The sequence below is a fragment of the Cydia amplana genome, chromosome 11 (assembly GCF_948474715.1).
Source record: "Cydia amplana chromosome 11, ilCydAmpl1.1, whole genome shotgun sequence".
NCBI classification, from domain to species: Eukaryota; Metazoa; Arthropoda; class Insecta; order Lepidoptera; family Tortricidae; genus Cydia; species Cydia amplana.
Genome location: NC_086079.1, coordinates 18,494,955 through 18,518,338, shown reverse-complemented (window position 1 = coordinate 18,518,338; position 23,384 = coordinate 18,494,955). Strand labels below are relative to the sequence as shown.

Genomic DNA, 23,384 nt, shown 5'->3' with positions numbered 1-23,384 from the left:
TTCCATATGCCTGCGGATTTATGTTAATTATTCGGACCCCTGCGTCTGCCAGACCATAACCTTACCCAAGTAGAAAGTTGGAAAAGGTTACAGGTAACCAAAACGAAACTTTATTTTGCTTACAAATATAAATATTCCTGAAATTGTATGTTGTTTGGAACGATGGAAATAAAATACTTTTTCGACAACTGTTTTTTACATATTTGTAGATAGCTCTAACATCACAATTATCTAACAATATTCTATGTACTGTAATTATCTCTCCAGCTAGAGTACCTATATACCTAGTCGTAGCTAAATCGTTCCCCCGGGAATTATATGCAAAGACAGAAAATGGTCTTTAGGTAGAATTATCAGGCACCTGAAGGCATCTCTTTATATTATACTACTAAGGCCCCCCCCCACATCTAGCGTCTCCCGAACGTCGACGCCTCACCAACGCCCGCGCGGTGTCGACGCCGCGCTCCCGCAGCGCCGACGCGACGCTGCGGCGCCTCTCGAACGTCGACGTCGCAGTGACGTCCGCGCGGCGTCGGCGCCGCGTTAGCGCCGCGCCTCCTCGACGTCAGTGGCGGCTGTCGAGCGTCGGAGCGTCTGACTGGACGTTGGTCGCCGCCGCGCGGCCGTTGTTGCGGCGTTGACGTTCGAGAGGCGCCGCAGCGTCGCGTCGCCGCTGCGGGAGCGCGGCGTCGACGCCGCGCGGGCGTTGGTGAGGCGTCGACGTTCGGGAAACGCTAGATGTGGGGGGCCCTAACTGGAACACTCTTCACTGACCATCATTGGAGCCTTATGTCTTATCAATACGGGTTCGAAATTGACTATTTACAAATTACAAAGCGGGTTATATCACTGTTTTAAACATGTGGAGGACGGTAACAGTGTAGCGATAACGGTAGTTACCTTACATATGTTTGGCTAGGCTAGCCACATCAAAGCGCGCCACACTAAATTGGTGTTAGAGTCAATGCACGATCGCAAGGAAGTGTAGGTACGGGTCAACCCGTTGAAATCGATAATAGGCAGCTGCTGGTGCACATTTTACTAGGTAAATGTTAAGTATATAATAGTCTAGAGGCATTCAGGTAGAAGTTGATAGAAGGCGTTTTTTGCATTTTTGATTATAACTTTTCTTTTCATCATCATTTCAGCCTCTTGTCGCCCACTGCTATCGCATAGGCCTCTCTTCGTGTGCGCCACTTATCCCTGTCCTGGACTAGTCTCATTCAGAAGTTCCCCGCGATCTTCCGAATGTCGTCCACCCAAAGAGCTAAATGACGCTACGCGCTTATTCTTTCACCCAGAACCCGTTAACATTTTGGTCCACCTGCCATCACGCTGCCTGGCAACATTATTACTTTTATGAAACCAAATGATTCTGCGTATCACTTTCATAAGCTATTTCAAAAGCTCAACGATCTACGTTACTATGTATTCCTCTATTTTCATATTCCAATTTGATTAATTCTCCACGTCGCCGCCACTTCAAGCGCTGTTGCCAAACATAGGTTGTTGCCAGTCTGGAATATTTGTTGCCTATATTGAACGTTGCTCCCCGGACTTAGGTTTCGAAACGTATCCATGTTTCAGGTAAAGTGTGTTTAGGTGCTCTAAGGAGTCCACAGCATCGGTTGAGACTAGGATTACCATGAGGTATCCTAAATTTTATAAGACGTCTCATAATCAAATAATTTTGCTAGATATTTATATACTTACTATTGAAAATAAATAGCATCTAATGGATATTAAATGTGATATTTAACCAGGCAATATGATTTGAATGCTGTAATCGAAGTCGAAATAGGTAAAACCTAATATTAAAAAATATGTTTGTTAATTATACAAACTCGAGGTAAAGAGAATATTTGATGAAAATAAACATCAAAGTCTGAAGCTTTTGATATCTAATCTATTAGCATACGGCGGTGGTTTTTGGGTTTCATAATAACATATGCGCAAATTCTTAATCAATGTTTTATGAAGTTACAGTCTTACAGTAGGTACCTACAGTCATCATCAATAGTAGCGAGTGAAACAAAAAAAGCGTCTGCGATCCTAGATTACTTTTTCCAAATGTATAATCCAAGGTATGATCTCTGCAGTTCCCGTGTAAAAGTATCTGTCACAGACGTGTGTAATTGTTCTTCATTTAAAGACTCACCAATTTTTTTAAGTTATAAGAGAATGCTTGAAACTTTTCACGTGAAGTCCGATACCATAGTTTTGATGCTGAGTGTACTTAGGTAATAATTGTTTATTCATTTTTCCAAATCAAAAGCTGCAATTTACATTCACTGTTCAATGGAAGGCCATTCATTCCAAATTCCAAAAATAATACATTAGACGCTGTTCTCTTTTTAACTTTTCATTGTGTCTCTCAAAATAGTAGTGTTATTATGGCGCCCCTAGTCAGTCTGAGGTTGTTGCCGACTAATTTGTCTTGCAGGAACGTGGCAATTTCGAGCCTCGAGCCTCAGCGCTGCAGGCTAATTGCCAACGCGTACCGACCGCTTAACCACCCACTATAACCTTGATCCCTTCTTACACATACTTGTTATGGGTACTGATGTTGAATTTAACTGGTTTGGTTGATCGGTTAGGTAGGGATTGGAACAGGTCTGTTTGTTATAGGCTGCTTAAGTTAATGATCTGGTTTGCACGTAATGAAGTTTAAAGCGAAACGGACTTTGTGAATGATGTTCATCACAAGTAGGATCACGCATGAAGATCCGCCAGCCGACCTCTCCATAGTGTTCGACGATCTCAGACGGGAACATGTTCATCTTGCGTCGGAGACCGCATACCCATGTCCGAAGAATCTAAGGGTTCGCTCATGGTACGTTGTGGAGAGCCGAGTAGAATGTTGTGCTCTGTTAAAATTGACAGCTTGGTGGTTCTTCTAGCTGTTCAAGGTACACGAAGGAGTCTTCGCCAACACTACATCTTAAAGTGTCAATCCTTACCACGTCTACCTATTTGTGGCTCCACGTTTCGGCAACATACTGAAATATTGAAAAGAGCTCGTACAAAGCGCACTTTAGTTGCACCTGGAATACTTCTCTTCTTTTCTTAGGTACCATCAGCCCCAAACGTGCACGGCGACTTTATAAATGATCGAATTCATTCATAATTTCTCCATGCAATTTCGCAGCTCACTGTGCTTAGTGTAGTAGTTTGTTATTTCGGAAACATTGATTTATTTAATACTTTAAATAATAAAAGTATTTATTATTGTATTAGAGTTGAATGTATTTTGAAACTAAACTTGGCGGAGTTCGTAATACCCGGCGGTGGGCAAAGTTTACCCCAGTCGGGTCCCGCGGCGCGGCGCGTCAACAAGTATTTGTCCGACATTTGCATCTACTTCGGTTTACTTCGCAACTCTACATCGATTTGCAACTCCAATTTGCAATTTGAGACGCCCAGGGGCTCAATTCCACATTGTGTTTTAACAGCTCGCAATGTTGCCAATCTTAAATATTGTCAGTTAATTTATTTTATGAATGATATAAAAGCCAAGCCATAAAACAATATCTAAAAAACCGATGAAGTTATTATTATGTTTGTCAATACTAGCTTTTACTTGTGTTTGCATAAATAATTCTTCGATTCTTAAATGTACATAATTAATATACCAAAGTTGTTATTAGGTACTTGTTATTAATTAGGGTTGGACCTATGTATGGAACTTTATTAAAGGTTCCAGTGGGTTCTAAGAATAGACATTTATATTGGGAGATATGTAATTCGGTTCGGTTCGGATTATTAGATGTATGGATATTTAACGATACGTGAACGGTAACCTAAGGGTTCCTTATTAAAAGCTATAACTGCTATAAGTAATTAAACACCAAAAATTAGATTACTAATAGTACTGATACCTACTTAAATTACGTGTTGAATACCTAATGCAGACAAACATATATGGTCCAAACCAGAAACTAATCAAAACTAGTAGCAATTAAAAACATTGTATTATGTATAGCGTTATTAATGTTATTATAGGTGACACAGCTCAGGTAAGAAAGCACATCAAATATTTTATGTTGGTAATTCATAATAATTAATCAGATTTATTCAATTCAATTCAATTCAACTTATTTAATTCAGACCATGTCCATAGTGTTAGTATACATTCCCTTAATATTATGTTAATTACTTAAAACTATACTAAATTATAACAAAATTAACAAATTATACTAAATTATAACAACTTATATACTAAGCCTCTGGAAGCCATATGCACCTCGTCCCAGTGTTTCCAGAAGGCGCAAGCAGGTGACTCTAACACTAGGCGCAAGAGGCTGTTAGAACTGTCACGCACGCGACGCATCAATGAGGCAGTTCTTTTGCGTATTATCGCACCGAAGCTGTCAGTGTGCGCCTCCGCGAACATACCGGACGCGCTGCAAAAACGAGGCAGTCCCAACAGCATCCTGAACCCATTGTTGTACTGGACGCTGGTTGGTTGTATAATATGTTTTCCCATTTCTTTTAATAACTTTATTTTCTTTTCCTTTTGTAAGAATTTTATATGTTTTCTGAAAGAGCTACGTATTTGTATGATTCCATGTACATATGTATAATATTTTTTAAACCAAATTTCTATTACACCTTATGTGTATACGTAATTGCATGAATTCTATAGTAATTTAAATTGTATTTTTTCCTTATTTTCTCGTAATGCATGTTAATTATAAGATGTTTTTTTTTATAAAGATGTGTCCCGCCGAGTTTGTTGCCGGTCCCATTATGGGATACCCTCCTCCAATTGAGGGGGATTTAAATCTTCTCGGGGCAGAGGTGTAGGGTTGGAGCCGGTGTAACTTTATTTGACGTTCAAAGGCGCATTGTAATTATGCCTACTTGAATAAACTATCTTTTATCGTATCTTATCTAATTACCTATGTGGACCATTATGATAGATGTAGTACTAAACCGACAGTCGGGTGAATTTACGGTTTTTGAAAAAAAGATTTGACTTTATTAGTAAACGATCGGCGAATAACATACGGTATCACGAATTGGAAGGGTGGTACGGGTGGTACTACAGTATGATTCGCTTAGCATTAGGCGGGCTGTATGCTTGTTTACTGATGACGTGGTATAAAAAAGTATGTTAAGAGCCAACAGGAGCTAAGATTTAAATATTTTAGGTAAATATACCCGTCTCGCTAACGGAAGCGGCTCCTAAAACTAGTGCGATAAGGACAAGGCGAAAAAACCTGCGTAAAAATATCAAAAATCGAGGTTTCGTACTCGACTGTTTCCTCCTCCAAAACTTAACCAATCGTAACCAAATTTGGAAATCTTTAGATCATTTTGACATTTTGACTAATTGATGTCAGTTTTGAATAGCACGCCTCTCATTGCGGCATAGTCAATTAGGCCATTTTGGCATTAGGGCTCTAGCGCCTTAAAAAACAAAAATATCAAAAAAAGCAAAACGGTCCGACACAGATATTGACAATATTAATATTATTAATCTGTGTTGAAAAAATCATTGCTCTAGCTTCAAAACCCACGGAGGAAACAGTCGAGTACGTTTGTATGGAGAAATGACCACTCCTGTTGGCTCTTAGTAACTAAATCAGGTTATTATGTAAATTATACATATTTTCAGCTATCTAATAGAAACGGATAAGTTTGGTATGTAATATTGAATGGTTTCCGTCTCTAGTTTCGTTGACGACGACAAATCGCTGCTCAAGTTTGCCAATCTCGCCACTCCGGCTATATGTATAAACACGAATTATGAATCCGACTACGGAGCGGTTTTAAATGAAGCGGTCTAATAGACAAGCCAGTCCCGCATTATCAGAGTTATCCAAGTTAAAAAATAATATGTTGACATTAGATAAAAAGATTCCTCTTTTTATCTAATGTCAACATATTATTTTTTATTTGAGACCCTGCTTACACGCAGACAAATAACCGTCTAAGATTATCGCCAATTTATGGAAATACATTTTCTATCTAGTTAACTTTACTTATAAAAATTTTAAAACTTGCATGAGTTTATAAGACAAAGTTGCGTCTTATCTTTTTTACCAGTACTAGGTACATAGGAAACGACCGCAATGTCGGATTTAAGTGGAAATACGTGCTAAATTCCCAAAAACACTAATTAGTGAAAAACCGATAATTTGACTTTACTATCTTGGTAATGAAGCAGGCCGGGCTTATGTTCGACTCGACACGGCGGCAGGCCTCGTAAGCGGCTTACTGCATCTGATGTCAGTGCAACAGCGACAGCAGCAGTACTCTGATAATGATTATACATATGTACATGACGAATCCATAAGGGTTCCGTTTTTTGCCATTTGGCTACGGAACCCTAACAACGGGTTGCACTCCGGGAGTGCCGATAGAAGTGAAAACTTACCTCACTATGTTACCGACGTCCGGTAACACGATACATACGTTTAGCGGAGGTATTCTATTTATTTCTTATATATTATTATCTCAAATAAGATCACACTTTTTCATTGACATGTTTATTTACATACTGCCATGATAACGTCAAATTATTTGAACATAGGTAAAGAGTGTGTAAAAAGGTAAGTATAGGTTTTGAAAAGGAGTCCGCAACATAAATGTCAAATAACATTCAGTTTTTCTTTATTGATTTAAATGCCATGTAAATTATGAGTGGCCACCTTACGGGGCTTACGGTTACGTGATCGCCTTACGCAGTATCGAGTTTATCATTTTTTTCCCACCTCTAAAAGTGCCCAGCGGCAGCGCCGCTAAAGAAGTTTTCACTTCAAATAAAAACTTTGTAGAAACTCTTGGGTCCATCTTGCAGTTGGCGGATCATCTTGCTATGGGTACGAAAAAAGAATACTAATTTCTAAATCTAGCTGTCATTAGATGATTTTCTTGTTAACGCACTCAACAGTGCGTAACTTCAACTCTCGTTCCTTCAACCTAATATACCTATGTTTTACGATTACATGTTCGATCACGCCAATGTGCTACCTATAACACAGTAATAGATCATTTCAATATAGCATTGTTAATTGTGAATATTCGTGTGGCTGGTGAATTTCCTAGACTTGGTGACTCGAATCGCGAGTCATTCTCGGGGTCAGTTGAACTTTCGGTTCACCTAATGGAATTTGAGAGGCTTCTTTGAATGATTTGATGATATTCTGGGTTCTAATTTTCTATTTTAGAAATAATATATAAACTAATACTCCCTGGCGTCCGTAGGCTGCTTTAGCCACTTACCTAAGTAACGCAGTAGACGCGTAGCCTTTCTATCCAGCTCATAGTAATCTTCCGAATTGACATAAAAAATACACATACCTAAACATGGACGTAGTTAAACACATAATGCCAATATAAAAACACGTTTAACATACTTGTCGAGATTCATGTTTTTCCTGTAAACATTCAGCCGATGCTAAAAACTTGGCGGATCCTAAACAAATAATACAAGTGCCCTTACCATGAGTTTTTAACACAGCCAATTCGCTAACGACTGCGTCTCACTCGTGATGGTAACCTTAGAATAAAACCGGCTATTATGGCTTCGAGAAACTCAGGGTAAGGGAACTGTGTTTGACGGAACACCTTAATTCGACGAAATGTTTAACTGCCCGTTAATGTTTGGGTCCCGACTTTTGGAGAAAACTCGCTCTCAATTAATGTGAAAAGGGTGTTTAAATTGCTTCTTTTGAAGTCCTATTAAATAAATAGCGCTTATCTTTTGGGAAAATTACAGATATATTAGATTTCTTATGTAATTTCATGCAAATGAGTATCTGATATTTTATTAGACTCGCTTTCATAATTTTAACATTCGTAAGATTTTAAACGTAAGAGTCACACGAACAACATACAATCGTAGCTCATTTTAAAACGACTTGCTGAAATGACATATATGTATCTACATATGTCTGGTACTAGTTTATTTAGTTGCTAGGAATTGTAATACAAAGAAAATAGAGCCAGTAAACGTATCGCAAAACTTCCACACTTTTTGCAATGTACCTTAACCCTCTACTATTTAAACTACTTTAATAAAAATGAACCAGAATTATTTAAAAAAAATTAAGAAACATAAATTAATTTGGCCATGTGATCGTCTAGTGTATTAAATACGTTGTGAACCTTAGTACCCATCGTCTTTTATGTGCAGACTGATTAGATTTGGATTTTGAAATATTAACCCTACATAAATAAATACCCTATGTAATTATAAATATAGCTACTGTAAAACATCTCCTTATAAAAGGCAATACTATCATAAGATTAATAAATAATAAATTATATATTTTTTTTTAGAATTTATCTCCTACCGGGCCCTACCGTGACCAGTTACCGTGAACAGTAGTAAGCCCTTGCTGTTTGTAATTTAAATTGTATATTTTCCTTCCATATATCCCTTCGCTAAAGGAAAATAAGTTTATGTAAACATGGCAAATTTTAATAATTACGTACAAACATACTTTAGCTACTGTCACGCCCGGATGAAGACAGGTCCCTAGACTAAATAATACCCATTTTATTTTGTTTTATTTTTAATAGGTATTCCTAAACACTATGTAAAATATACTTAATAGCGTTTCGTTATCTAAATTCAGACGAGAAGAAACGCCAAGAAACTCATCTGAATATATTTTTAATGTATGAATTACTGAAACAATCGTATATCAAATATGACTTAATTACCCTTATTTACCCCAATAATAGAAAAGCTCAATTGTCACTAGTGAACTGCTCCGCCTGTCACTAGCTCCCTATAACAAAATTATTTAGTATGTCCTCAAATAACTTTGTTCCCCTATCTTTCCCAATATAAAAATATGTTACCTTTAAATCATATTTAACGTACGAGTCCCAGCAACCCATCCATATGCTACTGAAACTAGATTTTAATATATTTTGTACTTTAAAACAATTAACACTCTACTGATTTTAATACCATATGCAATGAAATTACATGTGAAAAGAAAAATAAATAAGCCTAACACCCAAATAATGACTCTACCCTTACTCTACCCCAATTTCACCTATTCTAATGTGTAAATCTAGAGGCGAACCTCTATCTTTACAGGGAGGAGTGTGTGTGAGAGGAACCCTAATTTTAAGCTGTAAGCGTTCGGCCGACAAAACCGAGGTATTGCAAACCCTAGTGTCTGTGTAATTGCCTCCCTCCGTTGTGTAGGCCGTAGCCAAGGGTGCAGACGAATAAGGCGCCCTATCCAAATATATGATGTGAATATATAAATATATATAACAAGACCACGCTTCTTCAATTACTAACAAATTTCAGTGAGTAAGGATTACTCCTAATGATCCACATGCGAGATCCTCACATCCCTCTGTCAGACCTTGAAGAGAACGTAAGAAGTATGTTCGTCACCTGTGTTGGTAAAAAGGTTGACGCCAGGCCCTTCTCCCGACCTGGTACTAACACTCTACTGGATTCCCGGAAAAGCCCGTTTAACATCCGCTAGGTTAGGCGTTTCCGGTTGATTGACCATGCAATCAGACACTAATCTGGCTCTAAAACACAAAAATCACCAAAACACACGTAAGTATTTACACTAAACTAACAATTGAACAGTCTGACAAAAAGCAGCATAGTAACTACGTAACGTCAAACATTCAACTGTCAAAATATCACCTTTGTTTTAACGTCTACGGGTGAGCCAGAGGTCGTGACAATCCGACGGATAAAAATAGAATCCCCCGTCCCAGCTTCAACTTGGGGTTTATATAACCTAACAGGCCATTAAGCAGACGTGTTTGACGCGTTAGACGCACTTGAAGTGGTTCCAGAATAAGATTTTTGTAATTTATTACCTTTGAACTCGAGCACCATTCTTGAGTATTTTTAGCAAAGATGCAATGCAACTCGGAATAGATACGCAAAGTCTAAGGAAATACGTGCTTCGGTAATCTAGAAAAAGTTATTCTCGAATAGATGGCTTCACACCTCCCTAATTTATACTCGGCTGGTAAGTGTTGAAGATACCGTTTGATATTTAACAATCCCAACACATATCAATGAAAGGACATAGATCAAAATCATTCAGAATAATAATAATAAAGACAAATATAAATAATTTAACCATATATAAACATTCTTTTGATATTTCTATACATTTTCGTTTTTAGTTTCAATGCTACATCAACAAATGACAACCAAGTTACGGTGACTACAAACTCACCATGTCAACAACCCTCTATTCCAATCTATCCTCTTTGGTTTAGCCAATCACTTTTTCTAATTTATGGCCCTTTACGAAACATGATTTAGTTAAAGTTTTTGTTTGTTGTTTGGATTTCTCGTGTGAATATTTTACTTTTAGTTAAAAATAATTTACTGAATGCATACATTATATTTACTTGTATGTATTTATTTTAATTAAAATTTGTACATAATAATTGAAGTTTTAGGTTTATGAAAATATTAAAGACCGATCAGCTGTGTCAATCATTTTATATGTTAACTGTGATGTATGTAGGTAGATATAGACTTAACGATTGACGTGTGTCATCCAGGTACTCGTGACAGTCCGGAATAAACTCTCGAATAGTAAGGTGCCTATTATTATATATCCCTATATCTGCTCCCTGGTCCCTTCAGGATACTACAGTGGCGACAGGTAGTGATCATTTCGCGTGTGAAATAAGTTATAATAAACTTAAATGTCTATCGGCAAGTTACAAGAATTTAACGTCAGCAATGGCGCGTGGTCGTCGTACATGGATCGAGTGGAAATGTACTACAAGGTCAACAAAGTGCAAGACGACATGAAAGTGCCGGTATTAATTGCAGCGATGGGAGATGAGGCGTATGAGCTGCTGGAGAATTTGGCCAGTCCTACAAAGCCATCGGAGCTAACCTTAGCTCAAATAAAGACGTTAATGTCAAATCATTTGCAGCCAACACCGTCGTCGCTAGCGGAAAGATACCGGTTTCGACAAAGGCGGCAAAATGCAGGTGAAAATGTATCTACGTATGTGGCGGAGTTGAAAAAGCTGTCAAAGCATTGTAAATTTGGCACGGAGCTAAATGGAAATCTAAGGGATCAATTCATTTGTGGCTTAATGAGCGACTTAATTAGGCAACGGCTTTTTGCGGAGGACGACAACATAACCTTCGCAGCTGCAGTCAAACTTGCAACCTCATTGGAGGCAGCAGAGCGGGACGCGGCGTTAGTGGAGCAGGCAAAGGTAACGAGTTCGAGCGGGACGGGAGATGCGCAGGCCGTGATGTTTGCGAGTCGGGCGACATCGAGTACATTCAGCGGAGGACAATCGCGGGCGCCGGTAGTTACGCAACAGCGGCGAAACGCAAATTTTAATGGCCGGCAAGAGAGGCACTGCGAGGCCTGTGGCGCGCGCAACCATAATTACGCGACTTGCAAGTTCCGGGACTATGTGTGTAGCAAGTGCCAGCGTACAGGCCACTTGCGGCGGGTGTGCCCGGACTGGGGCGCGGCACCGGGCACCGCGGGCCGTGGCGGAGCGCGGGCGCCGGCCCGGCGCGGAGGGGCAGCGGCGGCGGCGCCGGCGCGGAGTGCCATGCATTATGGGGTGGCCGATCACGAGCAGAGTGAGGATTACGGCGGAGACATCGAGGAAGAATTACATCACCTATGTTTAAATAACTACCCGGCGGTGAGTTTACCGATATGTATAGACAATACAGTTATCAATATGGAAGTGGATACGGGTACTGCTATTTCTTGTATTAGTAAGGCCACATATGACCGATACTTTTCCTATATAAATATAGAACCCGATAGAACTGTGTTCAATTATTACACTGGGCCACCTATTAGACCTTTAGGTATTATTAGACCCATAGTGAGCTACAGTGAGTGTAGTAAACAATTGGAATTGTACATTATTGAGGGTGGTGCGACTTCTTTGTTGGGCAGGCGGTGGTTGGTCGAACTAAACATAAAAATACCTAAGTTAAGATGTAATTACGTAATAGATGAGGCTAGCGGAAAAGGTAAACAAGACATTGTGAATTTGCTCGGCAGATATGAGGCGTTGTTCAGCGACGGACTGGGCCGGTACAAGGGCGGCAAGGCGACTTTGAGGGTGCGGGAAGGTGCAGCACCGGTGTTCCATCGCGCACGCCCGATGCCGTACGCGCTGCGCGAGCGCGTGGACGCCGAACTGGACGCCATGCTGAGCGCCGGCGTCGTCGAGCCCGTCGACTGCTCGGACTGGGCATCACCACTGGTACCTATTAATAAGCCGGACGGTTCCCTTAGAATTTGTGCAGACTATAAGACTACCTTAAACCCGTATTTGTTGGTCGACCGGTATCCTCTCCCTAAAATAGAAGATGTACTTGTAAATTTAAATGGCAATATGTACTTTAGTAAAATTGATCTTTCACAAGCGTACAACCAGATTGAATTGGACGAGTCTAAACGTTATACGGTTATAAACACCCACCGAGGGTTGTTTCAGTATAATAGACTGGTGTACGGCTTATCATCCAGTGTAGGGATATTTCAGCGTATTATGATGAATTTATTGGGTAACATACCTAATGTACAAATATTTTTAGACGATGTTATTATCGGGGGCAAAACTAAATCGGAACATCTACAGGCTTTAGAAGCGGTTTTTCAGCGTTTACTTACTAACGGTTTGAAGTTAAGGAAAAATAAATGTGTTTTTTTTGCTAAGGAAGTTACATACTTAGGGTATGTAGTGTCTAGGGAGGGCATCAAACCAGATACAACAAAGATTAAGGCGATTCTGCAAATGTCACAACCTCGTAACGTATCGGAGTTAAGGTCATTTTTAGGAACAGTAAATTTTTTCGGTAGGTTTATTAAAAATCTCAGTTTAATATTGTCACCTCTTTATAAACTATTAAAAAAGGAGGCGGAGTGGCACTGGAGTAAGGAGTGCGGGGAATCTTTCGTGCAAGTAAAGCAATTGCTGTCGAGCGCTAAAGTATTAAGGCATTATGATCCAAGTAAACGATTGATAGCGACTTGTGATGCGTCACCACGGGGGGTGGGGGCGGTTTTGACCCAAATTGGACCGGACGGCGAACGCCCGGTCGCATACGCATCTCGTACTTTAAACAGCGCGGAGGCGAATTATTCGCAGATACACCGCGAAGCTTTAGGTATTATTTTTTGTGTAAAGAAATTCCACCAGTACCTTTACGGACGTCATTTCACATTGCGCACAGATCATAAACCACTAGTTTCAATATTTGGACCGAATACGGGTATACCGACAATGACAGCTAGCAGGATGCAGCGGTGGGCAATAATATTATCGGCTTATGATTACGAAATCGAATATGTGAATACAAAGGATAACTGTGCGGACGGGTTGTCTAGATTACCTAATGCCAATGAGACACGGAATAATTCAGGTGATGCTATTCCCGAGCAAACATATCTACATTTCGCGCAAGACGCGTTGCTGTTAGATTATAATAAGATAAAGTGCTACACTATGCGCGATCCAGTTTTGGCTAGAGTCTTAACTTTTATTCGCGAGGGCTGGCCGGATAGTTGTGATTTTGATACGCTGAAGCCATACTTTAATAGAAAGTCGGAACTATATGACGAGCTAGGGTGTGTCATGTGGGGGCACCGGGTAGTAATACCGGAGAAGTGCCGCGATAAGGTTTTAGGAATTCTACATGAACCTCACATGGGTATAGTTAAGACCAAAGCGTTGGCCCGTAGCTATGTGTGGTGGCCGGGACTCGACGAGGCGGTGGAGGCGGCGTGTCGCGAGTGCGCGCCGTGCGCCTCGGTGGCGAGCGCCCCGCCGCGACATCCGCCGCGCTGCTGGCCGTGGCCAACGCGAGCATGGACTCGGATACATGTAGATTTCTTGGGCCCTTTTCACGGAAAGACTTATTTAATAGTAGTGGACGCTATGTCAAAATGGGTCGAAGTATTCCAGGTTCCTAGCACGGCCGCCGTTTCAACCATTGAAAAATTAACCGAATTGTGGGCTAGGTGGGGAATACCTAAACAATTGATAAGCGATAACGGCCCGCCGTTTTCAAGTAAAGAATTTTCGAACTCTTTAGCCTTAGACGGGGTAGAACATATTTTTACGGCTCCTTATCACCCGGCCTCTAACGGAGCGGCAGAAAATTCGGTTAAAGTAATAAAGCAAGTTATAAAAAAAGCAGTCATAGAAAAAAACGACATTCTAAACGCTATCAACACATATTTAATTTACTATCGCAATACGGCGCACTGTTCCACAGGCGAGAGCCCCGCGATGCTCATGACCGGTAGGCAATTGCGGACGCGTTTAGATTTGTTAAAACCGGATGTAAGTTTGAAGGTGACTAAAAACCAACAGCGGCAAACTCGCTTGGCTGGAGGGTCGGAACGAAAAATGGAAATAGGTGAGGGCGTTTGGTATCGTAGATATCTGAAAGGAGAGAAATGGCAACCGGGTAAGGTGTCCGGGGTTTTAGGTGATACGGATTATAACATAACCGACTGTCAGGGTAACATTATTCACCGCCATATCGACCAATTGAAACGGAGAGCGAGGAGTTCTATAGTCTGTCCAAAAGGTAGCGAGGAAAGTAGTGAGACAATGGCCACGAACCCATCTCCAAACTTGCCACCGGAACCCAGGGTTGAGCCTACAACGCCGCGAGCGAGTACCAGTGGGCTCAGGAGCGAGACGGCGGGACCTTCGACGCCGACGTTCGATGCCTCGCCGGCGCTCAGTATGGCGGAAGGGGAGGAAGAGGGCATAGAATGCTATTCCACGCCCGGAAGGGATACGGGGAGTGGGGATGAGCAAGTGGATCAGCCAACGACCCCCCTCGCACCGGCTCGGTCGCGGCCCCTTAGACAATGTAGATTGAAAAAGCCGTCATATAAAGTATAAGCACGAGTAGGTACTTATAAATGTAGTTATAAATAGTTCAGCAAATAAAATATAGTAGTATATATATGTATGTATATGTATGTAGTATATATGTAGTTATAAATAGTTATAGTTCAGCTAGTGCGTCTAGTTACAGCAATTATAGTTTGTTATTTTTAGAAACAAAAACTAATTATTCCATATATTTTTATTTAAATGTTTTTGCTAAGTTTCATGTTATTTCAGCTTGTCGTTTTACAATGAGAGTGTAACTACGATTAAACGTGAGCGGCATTTTGGCGGAGGGTTCGTGAGACTCTTAAAAGGATGTATATAGTTATGTTAAATTGTCTGCCAGCAAATCTCGATATACAGAAAAATAATAAAATGCTACTCAATACCGACTCGAATATTTTCTAATTATTTTGAAGTTCAGATTAATCAGTGGGATGACTACCTGTTGACAACCTTTCTTCCCTTTTCTCGTCTTTTATAAGCTGCTCTTTCTCTGCCTTTTACGAGACTTCCTTTTACACGAGGAGCCACACTGCGACCCACGCACTGGCAGTTCTAATTTTCTTTTCGTTTACTACTATACGCTAAGCTTGTCTGTTTAGTATTAACGAGAATATCTTGAAAGCTAAAGGACAGGATTTACTCAAAGCTATTTTCCGTAACCAACGCTATGAATATAAACGTACCTATACACCTCTACCTATTACACTTGCACTAAATATTTCAATTTATGTAAGTTATTCACATTACAGCCATAATTATTTGTGTACGTATCTTTTATCTACCTACATTCATTGCCATATCTTATTTAACTCAAGTTTAGTTAAGTTTGAGTTCAACACTTTCTTCTATAAATCTTTCAATTTCTCATTCAGCTCGCTCTTCCCCAGATCAGCTCGCGTGGGCAAGACGTCGCTGGTGGCGCGCTTCCTCGGCACCAGGTTCGAGGACAGCTACACGCCCACCATCGAGGACTTCCACCGCAAGCTGTACCGGATCAGGGGAGAGGTGTACCAGTTGGACCTGCTGGACACTTCGGGTAACCACCCCTTCCCGGCCATGAGGAGGCTCTCCTTCTTAACAGGTACGCATTCTGAACTACACCTAATTAACCAAATACCCATGCTGCCAAGCTGAGAAGGCCCCTTCCTAAGAGTTTAGGTTTTTCTTATCAATAGAATAGAATAGTTTTTATTCGTAAGCACACAGACAATACACATAATTACACAAAAAGAACATAGTGAAAATAAAGTGTCACGAAATAGGTAGGCATTCGATATCTCCATTAGGTCACTAATTTAACTAGAGATGATTTAACTTTATGATGAGATTTAACTTTAACTAGAGATGTTATTATCTTTGTAGTTGTTTTTTGTTTAGATTTTTTTTTAACCCGCATAAATGTCAATGTGGTTCAGTGAAGGGGACGGACTAAAAATCAGCGCTGCGCAGGCAATTTGTAATGAAATGACTGACGCAGCGTATGCTGAGCCCGTTCCTTTTGCCGCACAATTATTCTTATTTTTTCAATCCTTATGTTTTGTAACCTGTATGCTTTTTGTGTTGCAATAAATGGTTTCTTATTCTTATTCTTAATACGCCATCTCCAATCATTTACATAGGTATTCCAACTTGACTGGCTCGAATTTTCGTTCCCCGAATTTACCGCAAATACTTCTGGAACTTCGTAATTAAACCTAAATATTCCTATGCCGATAATTTAAAAAAAATTTAGTATCACTGATGTAACTAAAATAGGAGATAATAAGACTATCTCGACGCTTTTCCTTGCGATTTAGATACCTATTTAACTATGAGATGCTGAATAACGGGGCACGTGGAAAAAACAAGAGAGGTCTTTGCTCTTAGCGACACGAGACTTAAATCCAATACATGCTCCTAATTAACTGACAATATAATATCATGTTCGCAACCCAATAACCTGCTGTCGACCGTTATCAAGTCAGGCAAAACAAGAAGTGGCGAGTTTATCGTAAATTATTATATATTAATTAATGATATTAATTAAAGGTTATGGCGGAAAGGTCTCGGGGGCTGCTCGTTTGTCTTATTTATTGTCTGTTTTAGCCTATAGCGACATTTGGTTTTAAAAGATTTTTATTTGTTATTTCTATTTTATTAGGTATCACGTTCGCACAACATTATATGAGTAGGTACGTGAATAACAACTACATTAAATAAATTAACATGAAATTGGTAGGTTCGAATTAGCGTCCTAATAGTATTTTTGTCCTTAGGTTTTATTTGTAAGCCGTAGTAATATAGCTGGTCAACCAAATCTTGTCAGTAAAAAAAGGCGCGAAATTCAAATTTTCTATGGGACGATATCCCTTCGCGCCTACATTTTTCAAATTTGCCGCCTTTTTCTACTGTCAAGATCTGGTTGACAAAGTATAATTTAGGTAACGTTTGACTTGGTGCAGAGCATGTAGTGTAGACATATCAAAGCATATTTTAATGGTACCGCATAATCATTTCGTTTTTAAGAATATATAAGTATATAAAAAAATTCATCGCTCAAAATAAAAAACCGAATCTCAAATCAGATATGTTATTCCAGAATACATTCAATATTCTATTACATTAAAACCATTTCAGTAAGAATCGATAACTATCAACAAATTAATATACCTAATACCGTAAGAACTATTATATAATCTGCGATACCGTTTTATTCCCTGCGTTGCCCGGTTTAGTTACGGAAATTGGCGCACTTTGTATTGAACTTGTACATAGACCTGTATTTATTGCTTTTAAGTGTAGAATCAGCAGCCTTACGGCAACGCTGCCCGCTCAAGCAGTCCCCAGGGACTCGATGAGTGCTGCGGGAAATAACGTGGAAACATTTCGGATTTCCTACATGAAAACATATGTATTTGGATTGCTGAGCTGAAACTATTATTATCTTAAAAAAAGCGGCCAAGTGCGAGTCGGACTCGCCCATGAAGGGTTCCGTATTTAGGCGATTTATGACGTATTAAAAAAAACTACTTGCTAGATCTCGTTCAAACCAATTTTCGGTGGAAGTTTACATGGTAATGTACATCATATATTTTTTTTAGTTTTATCATTCTCTTATTTTAGAAGTTAGGGGGGGGGGGGACACACATTTTACCACTTTGGAAGTGTCTCTCGCGCAAACTATTCAGTTTAGAAAAAAATGATATTAGGAACCTCAATATCATTTTTGAAGACCTATCCATAGATACCCCACACGTATGGGTTTGATGAAAAAAAAAATTTTGAGTTTCAGTTCGAAGTATGGGGAACCCCAAAAATTAATTGTTTTTTTTCTATTTTTGTGTGAAAATCTTAATGCGGTTCACAGAATACATCTATTTACCAAGTTTCAACAGTATAGTTCTTATAGTTTCGGAGAAAAGTGGCTGTGACATACGGACGGACAGACAGACGGACAGACAGACGGACAGACAGACAGACATGACGAATCTATAAGGGTTCCGTTTTTTGCCATTTGGCTACGGAACCCTAAAAAGGTGAAAATGAAACTTTGAATTTGATATAGGTAATACTTAGATGTATCAACAGCATTTTTCATGAAGGGCCTGAGTTAGGTTTTAGCTAGTCTTTAGAAATCATAAAATGCAGTTAAATCTACTTAATTTTTTGCAATTTATATGCAAAACTTTGCGAAAGAACATTGCTTTAAAAGTAATAAATGATCAGTAAATATGTACCCACTTATCAAACTTTTATGTCAAAAACCAAAATATAATTTAAAATAAAGCCAGTTATAGTAAATACAACTTTAATACTACTGTGTTAAGATGTGAATTAGAATAAAAAGAAAAATACAGCCTAAATGCTTAGGCCCTTTTACGCATTTTGCATTTGTATCGGAGCGTAGATAACTGTGCGGCACGGTCTCCGAAGTGGCTTTGCCTAATTTAAGTTTCTTAAACCCAGCTTTCCTCGATGGTCTCCTAATGCCAACTTCTCTGGCTTTCATAACAAATTCACGAAATGTCCAATTATTATGATAACTTTATAACTAAAGTGACGCGAGCCGCCGACAAGTCGGATCAAGTTGGGCTTTGGGGATATCGTTTGGCTTACAGTCAAAACAAAGACGCACGGCCGTACCATCCTTTTCTCAAAGCGATTTAGGCCATTTTCGACGTCCTGTAATTTTGTGCTGTTTAAAGCTAGAACCCTGAATTTTCAGTGACATATAGGGGTTAACATGTTTTAGATATATTCTCAAAAACATTGTACGTCAAAGTTCCTTAGTTTCGTCACTGACACACTCATTCACTCATCTCACGATCATCATAATTTTAAGGTACTTCTAGCATACCCACAAGCTTCAAATTTTAAAAAAGTAGTTTATAGCTTATCAAGCCATAGAAAACCTAAAAATAATGCAATATCAGTCACGTTTTATAGATTTAAGAACTGCATAAGTAAGTTTGTAGTCACATAGAAATATATGCTATTACAAAGTTACTGTTGCAGTTCCTACAATAGTAGGTAAAGTAAGACCAAGACATGGCCAAGTCATTATACGTATTAAAAATTAAAGATATATTATTGATACGGTTTAACAATTAACACCCCCTGGAACTGACTTGGTTTCACATAACATCTCAAAACTTTTTTGTAGTAGAAGAATTGAGTTGCGAGACTTGCATCTCTTTACATGTAATGTTTTTGATGGGATCGACTTTATATACGTGAGTGAACTTAATATATTTAATTAAAAAAATCGTAAATTCAGAATATTAAAAAAATCCATAAAACATTGTTAAATGAATATACATTGAAATAATGAAACAATTATACATTCTAAATTAGCCTATATTTTTTATAATATTTAAGTAGGTAGTATTTGCAGGTAAGAACGTAATTCTAAGCTTTAGGTCCCTTAATTTGGCAAAAATCAGGCAAGCTCGTGAGACAGGCAAGAGCGTATTAATGATTGTAGTTAAGAAAAAAATACAAAAAAAAGAGGGTCAAAGATTTTGTCCAGTATTTTGGACAGCGTCAAAAAGGGTTAAAAAAATGCGTTTACGTACGTCCCATTTTGCTCATATGCGGCTCATAAACAGCTACGACTAATAAATACCGAATTTTAAAATACGTACCTAAGAATATTTTCAACCTACTGCATAAAAATGCATTAGCGTTTAACTTCATTATATCGAGTGTTCAAAGGACCTCTCTCAATAATTGCGTTCAACTTGGAACCTCCTTAGCATTCTAGCATTTTTAGCAGTCTAGTCTCTTTAGTATTCTAGACTCCTTTGCCAGATTAACGACGAGAAGCATTTAGTTCTGGCATTTTCTTAACGTTAAGTGGGAATGAGATCCAAGTGTATTACCTAGATTAAACTGGATGTAGATGCTATGGGGGATAAGAAACCTCAATCAAAGTTAACAACTCGGTACGGTTTTGATCTTGTTTTAATACGCTCACGCTGATTGGTGCATGCGAAATGAAGTTCAGCCTCAATCACCTAGACGACTGTCAAGGTCGTATCACAGCAGGTTCAGCACCATAATAAAAAAATGTAAATTCCTAGCTTAAAATAAAACTTGAACCCCATACAAACTTTCAACCCCTTTTTAACCCCCTTACGGGTTTAATTTCTAAAAATCGCTTTACACTTTATAAATGCAACTTGATGCAAATTTCAACTTTCTTGGTTTTGTAGTTTTGGCTCTGCGTTGATGAATCATTCAGTCAGTCAGTCAGGACACGTGCATTTATCACTATCGCTTTTGCGCTTTTGAGAGGCGTTTTATCACGCAATTTTTAACAAATAGAGCAAACTAGGGTGTTATGTATGTGTAGTGTGTACACCGAGTTACCAATGTGTTGCAGAAAGTTTTTTGACATAATATATATTTGTATTGCATAATGTTACTTGGCAGAAATGTCGTTTGGCAGAATTACCTTTCGCATAGTATCATTTAGCATACAATCACTTCGTAGAGTTTTGTAATCCAGAAGAACCATATTTTGGCATACTGTTGATAATGATAATAGTATTTTAAACGAATATTGATTTCGCAGATAAATGTATTGCAATTTGCATGCTATTTTGGTAGCATAAAGCTATCAAGTTTAATTAAAGGTGATGTTATAAATGGTTTTAATTGACTTACCAATGTGCTGCAGTACCTAGTTATGCTCTAACATAATCTGTTTTTATGGCAGTTGATCTTACTTTTCTGGTAGCCGTTCGTTTTTGTAGGAGGTTGCAGCTCTAATCTAACCTAATCTATTTTTCTGACAGCCATTCGTTTTTGTAGGAGGACGCAGCTCTAACCTAACCTAACCTATTTTTCTGACAGCCATTCATTTTTGTAGGAGGTCGCAGCTCTAACCTAAGTTTTTACGTATATATAGGTAATATATATTTATCTATGTTACTTTTTCAAAAATTTGGTTAGTTTTTAAAAACTAGCCAAGACAAATCCTTTATAATTTCAGGATTTTCTACACAGCACAGAACACGGCACCCATATAGATCTCAATTCTTTTGTCGGCGAGTCAACAACGACACACATTCTTAATATTGAACTTGGCTCTCATTTTACATTTATGTTTTTGTTGGGATATAATTACTTTTTGTACAGAAATTACTATAGTATTTATCAAGAAAGCAGTTTGCCTAAGCTGAAAAGGAGATCCTCGCTAACGCGCGGTTAAATGTCCAAAAGTTTCAGTTTTCAGATTTTTTCCGTTGTATACGCCTAATAGTCTACCTTCATGCCAAATATCAAGTTTGTAAGTGATCTAGAAGTGGGTTAGGTTTTTGGTCTATAAGTATTAATTATTATTTTTTTCCATCAAAATATCAATAATTTCCAGTTTTCAGATTTTTCCCTCTATATGCACCTAATAGTCTATCTTGATGCCAAACATCAAGTTTCTAAGTCATCTAGAAGTGAGTTAGGTTTTTGGTCTATAAGTATTAATATTTTTTTTTTTCATGGAAATATCAATAATTTCCAGTTTTCAGATTTTTTCCTCTATATATTATGCACCTAATAGTCTACCTTAATGCCAAATATCAAGTTTCTAAGTCATCTACAAGAGGGTTAGGTTTTTGGTCTATAAGAATTAATATTTTTTTTCCATCGAAATATCAATAATTTCCAGTTTTCAGATTTTTCCCTCTATATGCACCTAATAGTCTACCTTGATGCCAAATACCTATCAAGTTTCTAAGTCATCTAGAAGTGGGTTAGGTTTTTGGTCTATAAGTATTAATTAATTTTTTTCCATCGAAATATCAATAATTTCCAGTTTTCAGATTTTTTTCTCTATATACACCTAATAGTCTACCTTGATGCCAAATTTCAAGTTTCTAGGTCATCTGGAAGTGGGTTAGGTTTTTGATCTATATGTCAGTCAGTCACAAAAATGCCGGTTTTTAAACGTTAATTTATCAATAACTGTTTGAGCTATGTTTATGAAATTTTGTATTTTGTACAAGCTAAGGGACTTAAATACATGTGCCAAATTTCATGTGTGTAGGTTAAGTAGGTTTCAAGTTGTGAAGGGGTCAAAAGTATCTCGAAATGGTTCGTGTAATATTACACTCGGTTGCTCCGTCGCCAGTTCCTTTTTCTTTGAACTTGGCTGGACACGCTACCGCGTGTCTAGATTAATAAATCACCTTAAAACGATAATTTAACGTAAAAGTGACATTGGTTGCCCGATTTGAGCTGCAAAAGATATCTAGTTGAAATCTAAACTGGTTGGTATCTAGTACAATCGTATCGTTCTCTTCTCTAGAACGGATGATCTTGTTTTCCGAATACCGCGGACAGTCATTTTGCCGTCATCTTCCTCAGATATCTCGTTATTTACGTAGTTATCCCGTTTTACGGCGCCATGGAGTTAGCATAATTACACACTAGCAGAGTAACGACGCGACGTCCTCAATAAGCCTTAACGAAGAGGACGACACGTGGACGCTTTCTATTTAATCAGCCTACATGACCTTGAGCCCGATCAGATTTAACAACTTGTTATGGTTTTGATCTAACCGCATCGCATCGCAATCGCATCAAAGTGCAGCATGTAGCTCCCCGCCCGCCTGCACACAAACACGATCTTTTTATCCCACGAGCTCTAGTGCTGCAGCTGGTACCTAGTACCTATGCGATATGTCTGTAATTTGTGGTCGACGAACCTTCCGCCCGAGCGCCCGAGCTGCAGCTAACCGCGTCAAACTCGTCAAAGTGCACCATGTTTAGCTCGCTCGCAGCCGCCGCCGCGCGTCGCCGCGCCGGGCGCATACAAACATTACAAACACGATCATCGCTTTGATGATAATCATGCTTGTGGAGCCCTATGGTTGCGTGTTGAGTTTACCTGTGATAAATAAAAGACGGCGCGTGGTAAGTAGTACGTATATTCACAGACTGGGCGGCCTAGCTAAAACCCACCCTCAAGTACATTTATATAAATCTATATCTACCCCATATCTAATACCTAACACCTCCACCCTTATTTTCTAACT

The 23,384-nt window shown here is 38.9% G+C and overlaps 2 protein-coding genes across 2 annotated transcripts in view; both read left to right on the top strand.

Moving 5' to 3' along the window:
* LOC134652092 (GTP-binding protein Rhes) overlaps positions 1–23,384 on the top strand; it is a 93,063-nt gene that overhangs the window by 62,584 nt on the left and 7,095 nt on the right. Inside the window, exon 3 of the mRNA XM_063507255.1 lies at positions 15,756–15,949. Coding sequence (XP_063363325.1) covers positions 15,756–15,949 — 194 coding nt within the window. The remainder of the gene's footprint in view (positions 1–15,755; positions 15,950–23,384) is intronic.
* LOC134652521 (uncharacterized) lies at positions 10,593–12,129 on the top strand. Its single transcript, XM_063507719.1, has 2 exons — positions 10,593–11,637; positions 12,009–12,129. The coding sequence occupies exons 1-2, from the start codon at positions 10,663–10,665 to the stop codon at positions 12,012–12,014; spliced, it is 981 nt and encodes a 326-aa protein (XP_063363789.1). The 5' UTR covers positions 10,593–10,662; the 3' UTR covers positions 12,015–12,129.